The following is a 14982-nucleotide window of genomic DNA, read 5'->3' as shown; positions in this document are numbered from 1 at the left end:
ATTTATTTTATAGCAGATGTAACACTGTAATTTCCCTTAGGGATAAAAAAAAAAAAAAAGTATTCTCCATCTATCTACTTCAGTAAACCACTGAGTGAGGGCTTCATTTTCAGTGGAACATAGATACACTAACACTTATAGTAGATATAACATTTCACCATGAAGGACCCAGTTATGATTTTCTTTTTTTTCTCTTTGTCGTACACAACTGGCTGTGCTGGAACTGGGGCCTGAAATCTGCCATCTATTCCCTCACGGAGCTTCTTTAGTAATCAGTAGTGGACCTGGACTACCACTTCCACTTGAATAGTAGAATACAAGACGTATTTGTATTTTTCCAAAAGTATTGGTGAATGTTTGCATTTCTACAGAATGGGAGGATGAAGGCCTTTTTTCTCCAGTACTGTGGAATCACACTCACAAATACCACCATAACCATTTGAGTTTTGGCACCATTATATTGGGGATATAATGTATAAAATGTAAATGATTGCCTTACACTACACATTGCCAAAAGTCAGAATATGGTTTCTTTAACATCTTCATAACCAGCTTAACAAAGACCAGTGTAAAATAACACTATAAATGAGTAAATATCCAGTTACCAAGTACTTAAAACACTTTATTTCAAATCTTTACAGATGTATCACAACTAGAACTTACCCGAAGACTAAAAAGGTGGGATACTGAACTTAACTGTAACAAGTACATTGCCTAGTTAGATAATGCAAAAAGGTGAACAAGCATAAACGTAAGGTACAAAAGAAAAATATTACATGAAACTTAACTGATAAACTGCCTGAATTATACATCTGAAACATGATATTTAATGCCAGGTGAGATTTACCAATTTTTTGACTGATTAACCTTTTTGTTTATCAAGTGCAACACAGAGGAGGTGGGAGAGGTTACACTTCTGAGCAATAAAACAGTACCTTTCCATAACATGTACAGAGTCAATACGGGATTCCATGTGAAAATACAGGGCAATCTGCAATATTTTGTGAGTGGGGCAATGGTACAAAATTTATGGAATGAGAAGACAATGGAAATTTAACTTACAAAACAAAAAAGGAAACAAAATGAAGCAAAGCTTACAAATTGGTGACTGAAAAATGTTGCTTTATAAATATAATTGTTTAACATTCTTCCTCTCTCCATTTGAACCAAATGAATACTGCATGATTCCATCTGTATTACAGTAAAATGCTTTTTTTTTTTAAAAGTTTCCGACCCACTCCCCATTAATCCCACCCCTTCCCCAGAGAAAAAAAATGGGCTGACAGGAAAACACAAAATAAAAAGGCAAAAAGTCGAGTAATTAAAAAAGTTTGTCTGTTGCAAGCAGAGTGTTTGTCTGTTCTTCCAATGTCTAAATAAGGTGGAATCTTGGTCCAGCAGTGGCGATGATGTCGCTGTAGGGCTCAGTCTGGGTGACCTCGATGGCTTGCTGCTTCTTGAGGACCAGGAAACTGTAAAACTTGGCAGCTGCCTGCTTCCTGTTGTTGTTCCGGCACAAGTCAAGCAGGCTGACTGAGTCTGCTCCAGTCTTAGCCATGACGCGCTGTGGGAAGAAAAGCTCAAATCATCAGTTTAAGTACTTTTTTGACCCAAGGTGAGCAATTAAATACATGTAAATGATATGAATTTCCCCTACCTTTTATCAAAAGGGAAATATATTATATTATATTATATTATACACACACACACACACACACACATTAGGCCAGGTAGCTGGGTTCCCCTAGAAGATGCTTTTCCAGTTTAAACCTATACAGACCTATTTTGTACATGGCAGATGAATGAAAGGAATATAGCTTGTGAAATCTGCACACAAAATTTTACTAACAAATACTATGAAACAACTGTTTCCATGTACTTGAAATCTGTTTTCAAAAAAAAAAAATTTGAACATGGCAACAGTATTTTTGTACCTGCAGACCGTGCAGCATCTGCTGGGTTCTCTTGTTCCATCTCTTCTCCTCCTGGTCCTGGTCTCCAGCCTGGCCATCCTCTTCCTGAAAACATTCAGTCATGAGCATCAACTGACCAAGACTCACACAACAATACAATCACACCTCTCTACAGAAAGACATTGCCTTCAGGGTATTCCCATACATAAATCATAATCTAATCAGTGTTCCCCCCTAATCTGGGGGAACATTGTCCTTTGAGTTACTAAATAGCTAACAAGAATTGCCATGTCATATCCTGCTGTTTGATTTTCTTTTGCTGCGTGTTTTCTCCTGTATCACTTTTGTGTTTAAACAAACTGATGGAAACAAGGCATCACTATTACATGACTGCTACTACATATAAAATGACAACATTAAAAGTTGGGAAGAAAACTTTTTCCACAATATAGTTAACTTTTCAGTGTCATAGAAAAAGCAGTTATTTGTCCCCACCTCTTCTTCATCACTCTCATCCTTCTTATCTTTGCTCTTTTCACCAAGCAGGTCAAGTTCAGGAACAAGCTGGGTGAGGTTGATGCTCTCCTCTGGGGGCAGATCCACCTGAGGCATGTCTAACCTCTGAGACAAGACTGAGCGGTCAGCCACCTGTTGTGGCTGCTGCTCTAAGGGAGCCATCTGAAAGAGAAAACATGATCATGAAGGCCATGTCAAGATTCAGTACATAATTTATAACTGTTTAGAATAAAGTCATTTAGTGTCCTGTTTTCACACCAGATGAGACCAACATGTTTATCTGCTAGAAATTAAACATTATGTGTTATGGCTCTGCCACTGAAGCATAAATCAAATACCATTAAATGCCTTTCAATGTGCTTTGACAAAAGAAAAGCCGAGATAAAAAACTTGGGTGTCGAGTACTCACAGGAAGGGTGCTGTCTTTGTCGAGGGTCTTGCGTTTGACACCGCGGGGAGTGGAGGGAGGAGGCATGACTGTCTCATCCAGGGTCGTCCTACTGCCTTCCATTGCAGAGGCTGCCAGCATACTGGGCTCCTCCATGATAGTCTGGTCTGAGGGACAGATCAGGGAGATTGTTAATAGAATGTAAAAGGAAATGCGAAGGCGGACACAGATTTATTCGCAAACTGATGGTCTCTCAGTTAGAACGTCTGCCATTAGTTTCTTTCTCTCATACACAACTGATGACTGGGATCACTGGGATATGACCTCCTCTCACATCCTACTGCATGACTTACCAATAACATCTCTGTGCTGACTCATGACCTCCTCTCTAGGCACCTCTGGGTTCTCAAGCTCTTTGAGGAACTCATCCAGACTGTCTGCTTCACCACCCTTTCTCCTCTTCCTCAGCTCATCTGGCACCAGAGGCGTCAGGCAGCGTGTGAACATCTGGGAGAAATAAGCGTGAGAGTTAACAGTTAAATTTAGAGAGAAGTTTGAAAAAAAAAAAACTTTATGCCAAGCCTGTGATTCAATAAAAATGTTAAGGACTGATGCAAGACAAAAGGAAAAGAGGTCTGTTAAATTATGCATCGACACACTTTTCATTCAGTATTCTGGAGGGGTACATGTAGGTGTGAAAGGATAGGGAAAGAGACAGACAAAACCAGTCATTTCCTTCACCTCTTCTTCCTTCAATGTTCTCATTTTAAATCCTACAACCTGAAGTGAATGTCAATGAAAGATACAATATTATAAGTCTTCTCTCTCCCACTATCATTCACCAGTATCTGAGTCTGACCTTCTTTGAGAATCAGACCTCTAGAGGGGCTTGTTTATTACTATTCTCCAAGCTGTAAAATTGCATGTAAGTGATTTCAGACACACAGCCGACAGTTTTAGAGTGGATGTGTGCATGTTTTCCCACAAACACATGCACAAATATTCTATCAAGCATTTGTCACCTTGAGCAGCCTGGCATTCCAGAGAGGCTGAGCAGGAAGAGAGAAGAGTTTCTCCACTCCTCCAGTCTCCTTCCACATCATAAGCTTCTTCGTGGGAGGGGCAAGGTCCAGAGTGGTGACAATGTCTGAGTAATCGGAGAGCTGGGCCCTGATGGTCTTACTGTCCAACTCCTTCACACTGTCCACAATCAACTTCCTCTTACGCTTCGCCTTGGTCTCTTTCACTAGGGATGAGTTAAATAAAAACAATCAAAAAACAAACAAAAAAAACACAACTAGATTATTGTCACCATCATTAAAAAAGGTAAGGTTTCAGCTAATATGCTTTAGTCATAAAACAGTGTTAAGCTTAAGGGCTCTATAGGCAAATTTTATATCAATGCTATGTTGGTCCAATTCTTATGGTAAAACATTGCTTAATACAGCTCCATGAAATGAGCACACTTTCTTTTAAATGAACAAACTACACAAGACAAAGACAGAAGACTAAATCCCTAGCTGAGATACTGACCTACAAAAACAAGAAAAATAATTTAAAAAAAAAAAAAAATTAAATACAGAATTTTATTTGAAATGGGAAAAAAATGTTTTGAGTAAAGCCTTGCATCTCTACTGAAAGGTGAGGGAGAATCTTACCAGTGATGTCGATGGGCTCCAGGGCAAAGGCCTCCTCCTCGTTGTGAACCAGTGTAGTCTGTTCTGTCTGGTCAGCCATAGCTGGCAGTGGCTCTGCTGGGCCAGAGTCTGGGCTGTCTGGACCCGCTAGACACACAAATTGCAAAAATTGAATTGTAGTGCTCCTTAAATAGACACAATGTGCACTCCACCCGTAATGGCACACGACTGAGCAGGTTTTCCAGGTCATCTCTGCAATGTGTACTCAATTAAACAAGTAGCTGAGACTGTTCTTCACATGAGTTTGGGTACAAGAAAAAAACTGAATTTACTGTTTCATCTCTTTTGTATTTAGGAAAAACAACTTAGCTTTACTTACGTGACTGGAGGTTGTCAAAGTCATCCTCGTCATCTCCATGATCTGGAGGCATCATGACACTCTCTGTGATGGCTGGAGGGTCGTCAAAAATACCACCTCCATCTTCAGAGCTCAACAGCTTATCAACTGAAAAATCACAAAGTCATTTAAAAATCAACCATCATTCCTCATTATGTATCAAATATCTCACAGAACAGCTACTATAGTTGTCCCATATAGTCTGCAATCAGATTCTATAAAGACATCTTAAACTGCTCACCCAGCATTCCCCCGTCACTGTTGCCCATGGAGCCGTCCCCAAAGTCATCATACTCCATGTGGTTGGACTTATCAGGGAGATTAGCTGGACCAGGCTCAGCCTCTAGCAAAAGGTTGGAGGCTGTGGCACCATGCATGATATCCTCCTCAAACGTGCTGGCATCACGCATCATCTCTCGGTCATCCATACCGAAGTCAGCTGAAGAGTACAAAGAGTTATTATTAAACATGAAGAGGATGTCTTTTTTCCTTTTGTATAACAATTATGTTATTGTGTTAATCTGAATTTAACGTTATATCTAAAATGATTCTGCACTTTCACACACTCATGTTGAAATTTACCTTGATATAGAAATGGTTTTATGAACTCATGCATATGTAGTGGGTGGTGTGAGTGTACACATCAGTACATTAGTTGTCGTACCAAAGTCATTGTCCTGCAAGAGGCTGAGGTTGCCGACATCTTCCCTCATGGTGATCTCTTCTACTCTGCTCTGGTTCAGGGTGAACTGCTGGGCCACATCGATATCACTGTGTGAAGAACACAAAAAAAGACAGCATAGTTGGGTAAAATGGTATAAACTGAATCACACCCTTTACCAGTGTCAGAAGAAAGTCTCACCCTACAGACCAACATGAAGAGACAAAATGAGATCAGTAGATGTAATGAACTTACTCCAGATCAGGAAGTGGCTGGTCAAAATCATGGAACTCCTCAGGTAAGGTGATGGCATTATAGGCTGCCTCTCTGTTTTCCTCAGGCAAATCCACCACACCTGAATACAGATACAAGTAGCACTGTTATACCACTGAATTGTACTCCATGGTTCTATGCCTCACAAACAACCATATCAAGTCAGTGCCACTGCAAAATTTAAGAAAATTGTTGCATCCCTACATCACATGTAACACAGCTGGCTAAAAATGGAAAAACCACCACAGCATTTACATATTCAGTTTTTCTATTCTGCTCTCAACTGTTTCAGTACAGAAAAACGTACAAACTTCTTTCTTGAAATGAAAAAATTCTGAAAAAAACTTGACAATACGTGTTTTTATGAATGAAGGAAATATCTCCTTACCTGGCCTAAAAGCCATTTTGATCTTGATAAAGGCTTCATTACAGTCAGCAAGCAGGTACTTGGCCTTCCTGTGGTAGATTCTCACCACCCCAAGGAGCAGGTGGCCTGACGTACGCAATGCCATCTTCACCTAAGAGAAAAAAAAAGAGAGAGAGAAATACCAAGAAACTTTAAGTTTAAGATATATTTTCATTGTAAAAACAAGACTGAACTGTTGTCAGTGCAAACTAACATTATACGGCAACAAAGTTCTTTGAATCAGAGCGAGACACGATAAAAATAAACCAGTTTTAAATAAACACAAATACTGTGTTAAACTGTGAGAGCTGCAAGCCAAAATTCTGTTGTGTTTCTGTTCATCAGCCCTGCTTCAGTTGTTGGTAGAAAACATTTTTAATATTCCTGTTTTTATTTATTGAGAGGTAACGATAACGGCGGGGGAGACAAGCCTGCAAAGAGAACACAGCATTATACATCAACAACGTACTTTAGACCATCATAACCAGAATGCAGAAACTACAGTTTTGTGTTGTTACCTTGGGTGAGATGATGCTCTCCACACTGCTCTCTAAGTTGCATTCGAACACATGGGCCTTGGTCAGCTTCTTGTCCCAATGGGCCGCTAGCCAGATCTTGGCCAGCGGCCCACGTTTGCTGAGGACAAAGTGGGCGTAGAACATTGCCCTGGTTCCCCTGGCTCACACTCACACTGGGGTAGGTTCACCTGGGAAACATAATTAATCATAGTTAATCAATTTACAGTTGAGATCAATCATTTACATGCAGTTTTAAGGGACATGTATACTATGGCAAAAAAAAAAAAAAAAAAAAAAAAAAAAAAAAAAAAAAAAAAAAAAAACATTCACAAATTTGGTTTCTTTAAAAAATACATTGTTTCATCAGAAAATATAAAATATACAAAACAAAACAAAATACAATGGGGTGAAAAATATACAAACAGTCCAGCAAGTATTTGTTTGCATGTTCTTTAGCCCTTTTCACAAACGAGCCTCTAACAGAATTGGTGGAGTTCAAACAAATTTCAGTTTTCTTACATGTATCCTCAGGGCGGACCTCATATTTTCAATAAGGCTGAGTTCAAAACTTTGGGATGGCCATTCCAAAATCTTAATTTTAGCTAAATTTAGACTAAGATTTAAATTTCTAGCTGATGGGTTGGTGTTGTCCTGAGGTAATCTTCATCATTTTGACCACTTTCCACAATCTACCTGTTCCACTGGGATCAAAGTAGCCCCAGAGCACAATACTTCCACCACCATGCTTGACAGAGAGTACAGTGTTCTTACAGTTTTTTGCCCCACTTGATCAGCAACTAACTTGACTCACACTTTGGAGAAGGGACTTCTATCTTGCATGGCAATCTCTCAGCCCATGTCAAAGTGAAACTTGCTTGACTGAAGATGGTGACACCTGTGTTCCAGTAACCTATAAAATCATGGCCAATCTGTCTTTTGTTGATTTTTTTGGTGGGGGTGACTCTTAGATTACATCTGATCACCTGGACCAATTCTCTCTCAGCAGAGAGTGACAGTTTGGGTTTTATTACAGACCTTGGCAAAGAAACCACTGTTGCTGGTACTCTGTACTTAAAGCAATTGATTGCACTGATGATCTTGGGATTTCAAGTTGCTTTGAGATGGCCCCAAGACACTCCTGACTTGTGTAAATCTATTATTCGATTTCTCAGTTCAGTACTGATCTCCTTGGACTTTACCATAATGTTTGTAACTTAATCTAATGCATGCAGTCAAGCAAGCCATATTTATAAAAGGCAACAGGGAAGTTACCAACTGTAATCAATCACAATCACTGACAAGAAGCAAAGTCAAATAACATTTTAGAACTTTCTGTGCCACCAGTTAGGGCTGAACAACTAATCTGAATTTTATCAAAATCATAATATGGCCTACTACAATTTTCAAATCACAGGAGGCACAATATTTGTTAAAGGTGAAGTGTGTGTCAAAATACTGTTTTAAATTAAATATTGTTATGCTGCAGAGATGTCCTCGCCTACACATAATATGCTATAGACTTAAGAAAACATCTTCATTTGGTACAGATCCCTGCAAAAATCACATTATAATCATTTTAATGTTTTTCAATCAATAATGATGTAAAAGTTACCATTCCCTCTAATATCACAAATCATATCAATCAACATAAAAAAGAATCGATTTTTTTTTTTCAAAATCATTCAGCCCTTCCACCAGTATTTATAATATACAGTATGTACATTTGACACACCATAATTCATCATATTTTCAGAAGAGACAACAAATAAAGAAACCAAATTTGTTTTATGATCCAGAATTAAAGACAAACACAAGCAGCACAGTATCATGTCCTTACCATGGCAGTCTTCCTACACAGATTATCTAGTTTTAAATGCATTTTCATAAAAGCAGCAAATAACGTCGTGTTTGAAAAACAATCTTGATCTTCAGCAATACCATCTTTCATATCTCTGACTAAGAATTGGTTTTAGCTTGATTGCTGCAAAAATCAATGCTTTGTATTGATAACAATATAATATTTTCTACTTAAGATGTGTAAGAGACAACAACAATCTTGGCCGAATATCCTGTTAAAAATGCCATTGTTCAGTTAACTGTTACAGTAATCCTGTGGTGAACCTCGCTGGTCCAACATGGCCTGTAATAACGAGGCTATGACATGTTATTGTTGTTATTGTTAAGATAGTTTTTTTTAAAATCCATATATTCTTGGCTGATGAACGAAGCCCAAATAATAAGGTCGCACATGCCTGAACATATCCAAAAGGGCTACACATTGTTGTTAGAGATCTTTTTGGTCTTTTTAGCAAGTTCGCCAAAAACGAAAGATGAGGAACGTTAATCCCCAATTATGCGGATTGTTTTTTATAGCTGATAAATTCGTTTTTTAGTGACATTAGCCTGCAAATTATTCGACAAAATTAACTCTCTTAAAAACTTTTTTTTGTTAATACGCTGGCGTTAGCTAACCTAAAAGCTCCCTTAAAGCACTTCCTTTGCCTTTTATTACGTTAAATTTAATTAACTTCAACCGTTGCTCATCGTTAGTAAGACACGGACACTAAACACGACATTAGTAAAAGTAACATTTTATCAAAACAAGCGCCGACTTCATTCAAGTTCCGCCTATTTCCCAGTCAGCAGGGCAAACACTGGAAATGCACATGTCTGCTTAACGTAACGTTTTAACGTGTTTCTTGCTTCAATCAATTAAAAACGTTGAAATTTCACATATATATACAAGTAAGTTAAAGTGAAATTACATAGTTACCTGCGTCTAATACAGAGTAATATTAAAAGCGCCAACGGGTTGGTAAACGCCAGTAAATAGTCGGCGCCATCAAGTGGGATGAACTAAATTAGCCGCCAGCTAGCGTTAACTACAAAAGGAGCAATGAAATCGTGTGAAGCACAAACGTCTACTACGTTACCGAATTAACTTCACGCTACTTCAAAGTAAAATTATATATTCTTGAAAACGGTGGACAGAAATACAGTTCGCCCATGAAAAAGAAAGTAACTAAAGCATACAAAAACAAGGCGCCCGTCAAACCTGCTCATACTTTTTTCCCTCTAGCAGCACAACTGTGTTGTTAGCTGGCGGCTAACGGCTGCTTGTACTGTGAAGGCCGCGGCAAATAAACACTAACGTGCATGCTCACTTCATCCTGTAAAATACACCAAACAACGCGCACATAATTCCACTGCAAACCTCACTTACCGGTAGTTTCCCCTTTTTAGACTGAAATTCCAATAATTATGTTATTTCTCCCAGCGAGCTCTCCCCTGCTGTACTCATTAAGACAGCCAAGATGGCGCCAGTCGCCTTCCTCCCGCTCACCGCTGTCCTTTTAAAATCGGCAGGATGTTTACAGTCAAAAATGGCGGAGGAGGAGTCTGCTGACACTGACAGACAGTCCGCTGTGAGCTGCGAGAGGCGACTGGGGGCGCTGTGGCACAGTGCTCACCACAGACACGAAGGCGCCCCACTCATGAATCAGTAGATTTGGTTTTACTGCATTATTATGAATTTAATGATATTATTATTTAGCATGTGTTGTCTATATTATTTTTTATATGTTGTATATGTATGTTCATATAACATACATTTATAATGTGTGTTTATATTATGTGTCTTACAACCTCTGTTTACATTTTCTTAAAATTAAAATTTGCCTTGTTTAGGCTACATTTTAATTTAAGTTATTATTAAGCATGCCTCTATGTGTGTGTGTGTGTGTGTGTGTGTGTGTGTGTGTGTGTGCCAGGCATTCCTCATATTGTGGGGACATAAATCTTTTTACAGTCATGTTGGGGGGACTCGCCTCCCTAATGGGGACAAAAAGCAAGTCCCCTCAACGTAAATCATTAATTTTGGGGTGAAGTTGTTTTAAAGTAAAGGTCAGTTTAGGGTTATGTTAAGGTTAGGGTAAGGGTTAGGGTTAGGCATGTGGTGGTTAGGATAAGTCTCCAGGAAATACATGTATATGTGTAAGAAAGAATGAGGTTAGCTGATATCCAATGCAGTGAAGCCATAAAAGTGTATGTTTTTTATGGGGTATGTTTGTCTGACTATTCTACTCTCATCCCCAATTGTCCCATCTGGTTTCTAATCTTTTGAAAACAACAGAATCCATGTGACATTAGTTGTGATCCACGCCTATTGTGAATCATGTCCCGTACATCACCAGGGCAGCCTAAAACCAATTGGGATCTTCCAATAGGCCTTTTTCACAGCAGACGTTTTGACACGTCATAGCAGGAAATGCACTGGTGTAATTAATAACACTGATTATTAAGCCCAATTAATACCATTGTGTCCCAGTTCTGGGTATCTCATATTGCGCATGCTGTCTTGATTGGCACAGTTTATAGAGGAACACTCCAATGGGACGAGCCATCTTTAACATTATTGGATACACCTGTGCTTTCTGGCTGTGATAAGTCAAAATGTCTGCTGTGAGAAAAGGCCAACAACAGCCTACCAAACAAATTCAACCCTTTAAGAAAAAAACAACTCAATATAACCGGGAAGTGAACATCCATGCAGGCAACAAAACCAATTCCCAAACAGTATATTAGATACAGAGATGAGGAGAAACATGCCTGGCAGAAAGACTTTCTCATCTACAATCAAATTGCAAAATTGGTATGCAGTAAAGCGGATTTGTCTCATAGGCTACAGCATCTGTTGCACTGGAACTGCTGCCAGTTGAGCATGTTTATGATTTACCAGCAGCAGGGCTTTGTGTCACTGTTTTGGGGGAGGTGGGGCTGTTAGATAACCGAGGTAGCTCTCACATATCATTAAAGTAATGATAAGTTTTGTTGTTATGATGAGAATGGTTTGAGAATTGATTCATCAACATTTATTACATCATATTCAATGAACATCAATGCATAACTGGATATTTGTGGCGTTGATGCAGATGGAAAACAAGGTAAAGTCACATGATAATAACACTTGCAGTAAGCATTCATTCCATTTAAGAGAAGTAATTCCCTAAATGTGATCCAAATCAGTCAGATCATATTTCTCACACGTATTTCATAATTGCACAGCCTCATTGCAAGACTAATAAATTATTGATCTAGGTCAAATTACTGAATGAAATTTCACAATTGAAAGCTAACAGATGTAAGAGAGACATTAATGAATTTAAAATGGTGTTAAAACTAGAAGGAGACTTTCAACGTGTTGCATCATTAATACATGGGAAAATCAAATCAAGCTTTTTTTTTTGCATAGATACCTAATGCAACACACATAGAAACGAGTGTACGACACATTTAGACACAACGCTGCACAGCCGTGTCAGGGTGGTGACACAGTTTTGTGTTAAACAAGATCATTTCATCCAGATAGCTGTTTTCTGTCTGCTGTTATCATGCAGCAGATGGTATAGCAACACAATACTGACGCTTTAATGCTTGACATGAGTTATTTTGTTGATGTACAAGGTGTGAGTCACGAATCCTGACCATGCATACCAAAACAGAGGTGTATCATTATCTAACAGCTGTATGAAAGAAAATGTCTACTGAGGCATGCTTATATGCACACACAAACACACTCAGAGGAGATGTGTTTATCTAGGCAAATACTGATTGAAGAATTAGATTCCTTTAATCCTGTGAAATGAATTGTTTCTGGCTAATAGTGCCATAATGTGCCTAATCTTAATGCTTTCAATTATGCCGCCACAGGGAGCCCCTTCTGCTCTTCTGTAACGTAAGTGTCCCCGAGGCGCTGTATGACATTCAGCGGGTCTGTCACTGAAAATGCAGTCTTTAGATTCTGTTAGTTACTCAGACCTTTGATGCTTAGTGCTCAATAAATATATAATTTATTGATATGTCAGGTATAATCAGAGATGGATTTCTTTTTTTTTCATTATTAATCATCATGGTTTGAAAATTTATTTATCTAATGACCTTTAATCCCATGACAGTCATCATGATACAGTAACACTGGAAATAAGGATTTAAGGTTGTATGATAGAAGATGATGTTTTTCCTCCTAACTGTATGCATGAAGCAATGCTCCAAACACCATTCCAAAGTACACAGGGGGGAACATGTGTTGACAGCATCATCCATCATAGGGTGTGTTTTCAGTTAACATGGTCCAAATAAAGTTAACTCAAACAGACAGATGCTAATATGTTGACATAATGTCCCACATACCAAGGGAACAGTGTGAGTTCAGAGACCAAGTGCAGTTGAAAAAAATTCTCTTTCATATATCTGAGTGTATTTTCAAACATTTCAGTTTGCACACAGCAGTAATGTGTAATGTAAAAATTAAAAAAAAGAAGACGCAAAGAACATTGTCAAACTTGGCCCCAAGTCACAGCACTTAATCCAACAGTAGGGAAGAGCCCTGACTGCACGCATGCTGAAATCCATCTCCGCTGCAGATACACATCTTATCAATTATTAGCATACCCTTAAATCACACAAGCAGACTTTTGGCATTGGATAGGCCCCCCCTCTGCTGCAGCAATGTCTCAAAACACTGAGTAAAATCACTTTTGCTCTGTGCAGTCACACCCCTTGTATCAATCGAAAATCATTTATCTCCACTCACTCCGCGCAATATAGCGTCTGTACATCTGGCTCTACAAACCATACAGAGAGGAGATGGAGGATGTGGTCTTCTTATGACTGGCCAAATGGTTTTCCTTTTGGCATGACACTAGTACTAGTCCAGCTTTTACATACTGCACATCTTTTTGCTTTCACCAGTCTGTGTGTGTGTGTATTTTGGGGGTAGCAATCTCTCTCTCTCTCTCTCTCTCCCATAGCTGTTGCTCCAGCTGAGTTGGCAGTGCTCTTGCACCATGGGATCATCCTGGATAGATGCTGTTATTTATGCAGCATGTCTAAACCAATCATCCTGACACAGATTTATGTAAACACAGCAGTTTCTTGGCATAGGATGAGGTTCACACATGCACAAGGAGGAAGCTAAAGGTATTATTTAGTTTGGCTCTCCCTCAGTGGGTGCAGGGCATAAACCTAATACGCAAAATATGTTTGGGAAGCCTGAGAAATGGATTGCCAGCAGGTGAGAGAGAAAAACAAGGTGAAATGGGGAGAAAGGGATATTGCTGTACATGCATACAGGCAGGCATGTCTTTCACAGCACATTGAAGACTTTAAGTATGAGATTGTAATATTGGAGAAGTCTAATTCAAATTTAGTTTGGAAGACCACAAGACATTCAGTACCAAAACATTGTGAAAGATCAAAAACACACAGACACAGTCAATTTATATCAAACATTTTATTTGTTGATTTTTTTCTTGTTTTGTTTTTATAAAATTCTTTTACAAAATTGCGATTTTTTTCCTCTATCTTTCCATTTAATCTCTATAAAATTAGGGTTTGAAGTTACAGAAGAGAGTGAAGGAAGCAGGCAGAGATTCAGTCGAGAAACAATCCTTTCTGATAAGTACTCTGTGTGTGTGTATATGTGAGAATTATGTATTACATGTATTACTATATCTATGATAACCAGGAAGTGGGGCCTAGTATAAGTATAGTAATACAAGGCAGTAGGCATGTGAGTGAGAGTCAAACGAGACCTTGAAAAGATTTTCTACAACAGAAAAAGAAGGAATGTCAGTAACAGATGTGTGTCGATAAGTCTTAGTAGCTTTCCAGTGTTAAACAAAATCATTTAGGGAGCCGGTGGGAGTTACTGGATATTGATTAAGAAAACAAAAAATAACCTACTATGAAATGAAAACAGGGACCTGTTTCTTGGACAAGGCAGATGGAAAAAAAAGTGTATTTCTTCTGAAGGCACATCAATATATAACCCCCTTGCCCTCTGAAACAACAACACAAGGGAAGAGAAAAGAAAAAGATAGAGAAAATGTCATCTTAAATATTGCACCTAGTTCATTTCTGAAATGTGATTCTGTTTACCACCATATTCACTTGTCTTGATAGCGCTGTGTTTAGTAATACTAGGATTGTTTATTTGCTGTCAGCTGATAGCACATTCTCAGAGGTGAAAAATACCATGCAGCAACTTCCTCACACATACACCCTTTCCCTTCCCTCCCCCCCGTATTTCTCACATATTTTCTTACTTTCTTATATGGACAGGAAATACTTAAACAAACCAAATAAATATGGGAATGCATGGCATTCCTCATATCAGAGATGAAAAGAATATAAAAACAAAACCAGAAACGATCTATTGGCACATATTGGGGTAAAGTGTACAGGATTGCGAGGCTTACCGAAGTGATCATTTG

General features: G+C 38.6%; 1 protein-coding gene across 1 annotated transcript; it reads right to left on the bottom strand.

Annotated features, from left to right (window-relative positions):
• Positions 1-601: 601 nt before the first annotated feature.
• LOC122987471 (double-strand-break repair protein rad21 homolog A-like) lies at positions 602-10066 on the bottom strand. The gene is made up of 14 exons (XM_044359366.1): positions 9933-10066; positions 6710-6897; positions 6174-6303; positions 5768-5867; positions 5516-5622; positions 5093-5290; positions 4834-4959; positions 4476-4601; positions 3840-4063; positions 3171-3324; positions 2839-2984; positions 2409-2591; positions 1935-2018; positions 602-1564 (listed from the first exon to the last, which is right to left on the bottom strand). The coding sequence occupies exons 2-14, from the start codon at positions 6851-6853 to the stop codon at positions 1373-1375; spliced, it is 1914 nt and encodes a 637-aa protein (XP_044215301.1). The 5' UTR covers positions 6854-6897; positions 9933-10066; the 3' UTR covers positions 602-1372.
• Between the last annotated feature and the right edge of the window lie 4916 nt (positions 10067-14982).

The sequence above is a fragment of the Thunnus albacares genome, chromosome 8, assembly GCF_914725855.1.
Source record: "Thunnus albacares chromosome 8, fThuAlb1.1, whole genome shotgun sequence".
NCBI classification, from domain to species: Eukaryota; Metazoa; Chordata; class Actinopteri; order Scombriformes; family Scombridae; genus Thunnus; species Thunnus albacares.
Note: the sequence above shows the minus strand (reverse complement) of the source record. Positions and strands in the feature narration are given on the sequence as shown.

What these genes read in the sequence shown, in the direction of transcription:
- LOC122987471 (XM_044359366.1), bottom strand. Translation starts at nt 6,853, where the DNA reads ATGTTCTACGCCCACTTTGTCCTCAGCAAACGTGGGCCGCTGGCCAAG. An exon ending in CAGTGACGGGGGAATGCTGG is followed by an intron (nt 4,960 to 5,092) that starts GTGAGCAGTTTA and finishes GTGATTTTTCAG; the next exon opens with TTGATAAGCTGTTGAGCTCT. An exon ending in TCAGCACAGAGATGTTATTG is followed by an intron (nt 2,985 to 3,170) that starts GTAAGTCATGCA and finishes TCTGTCCCTCAG; the next exon opens with ACCAGACTATCATGGAGGAG.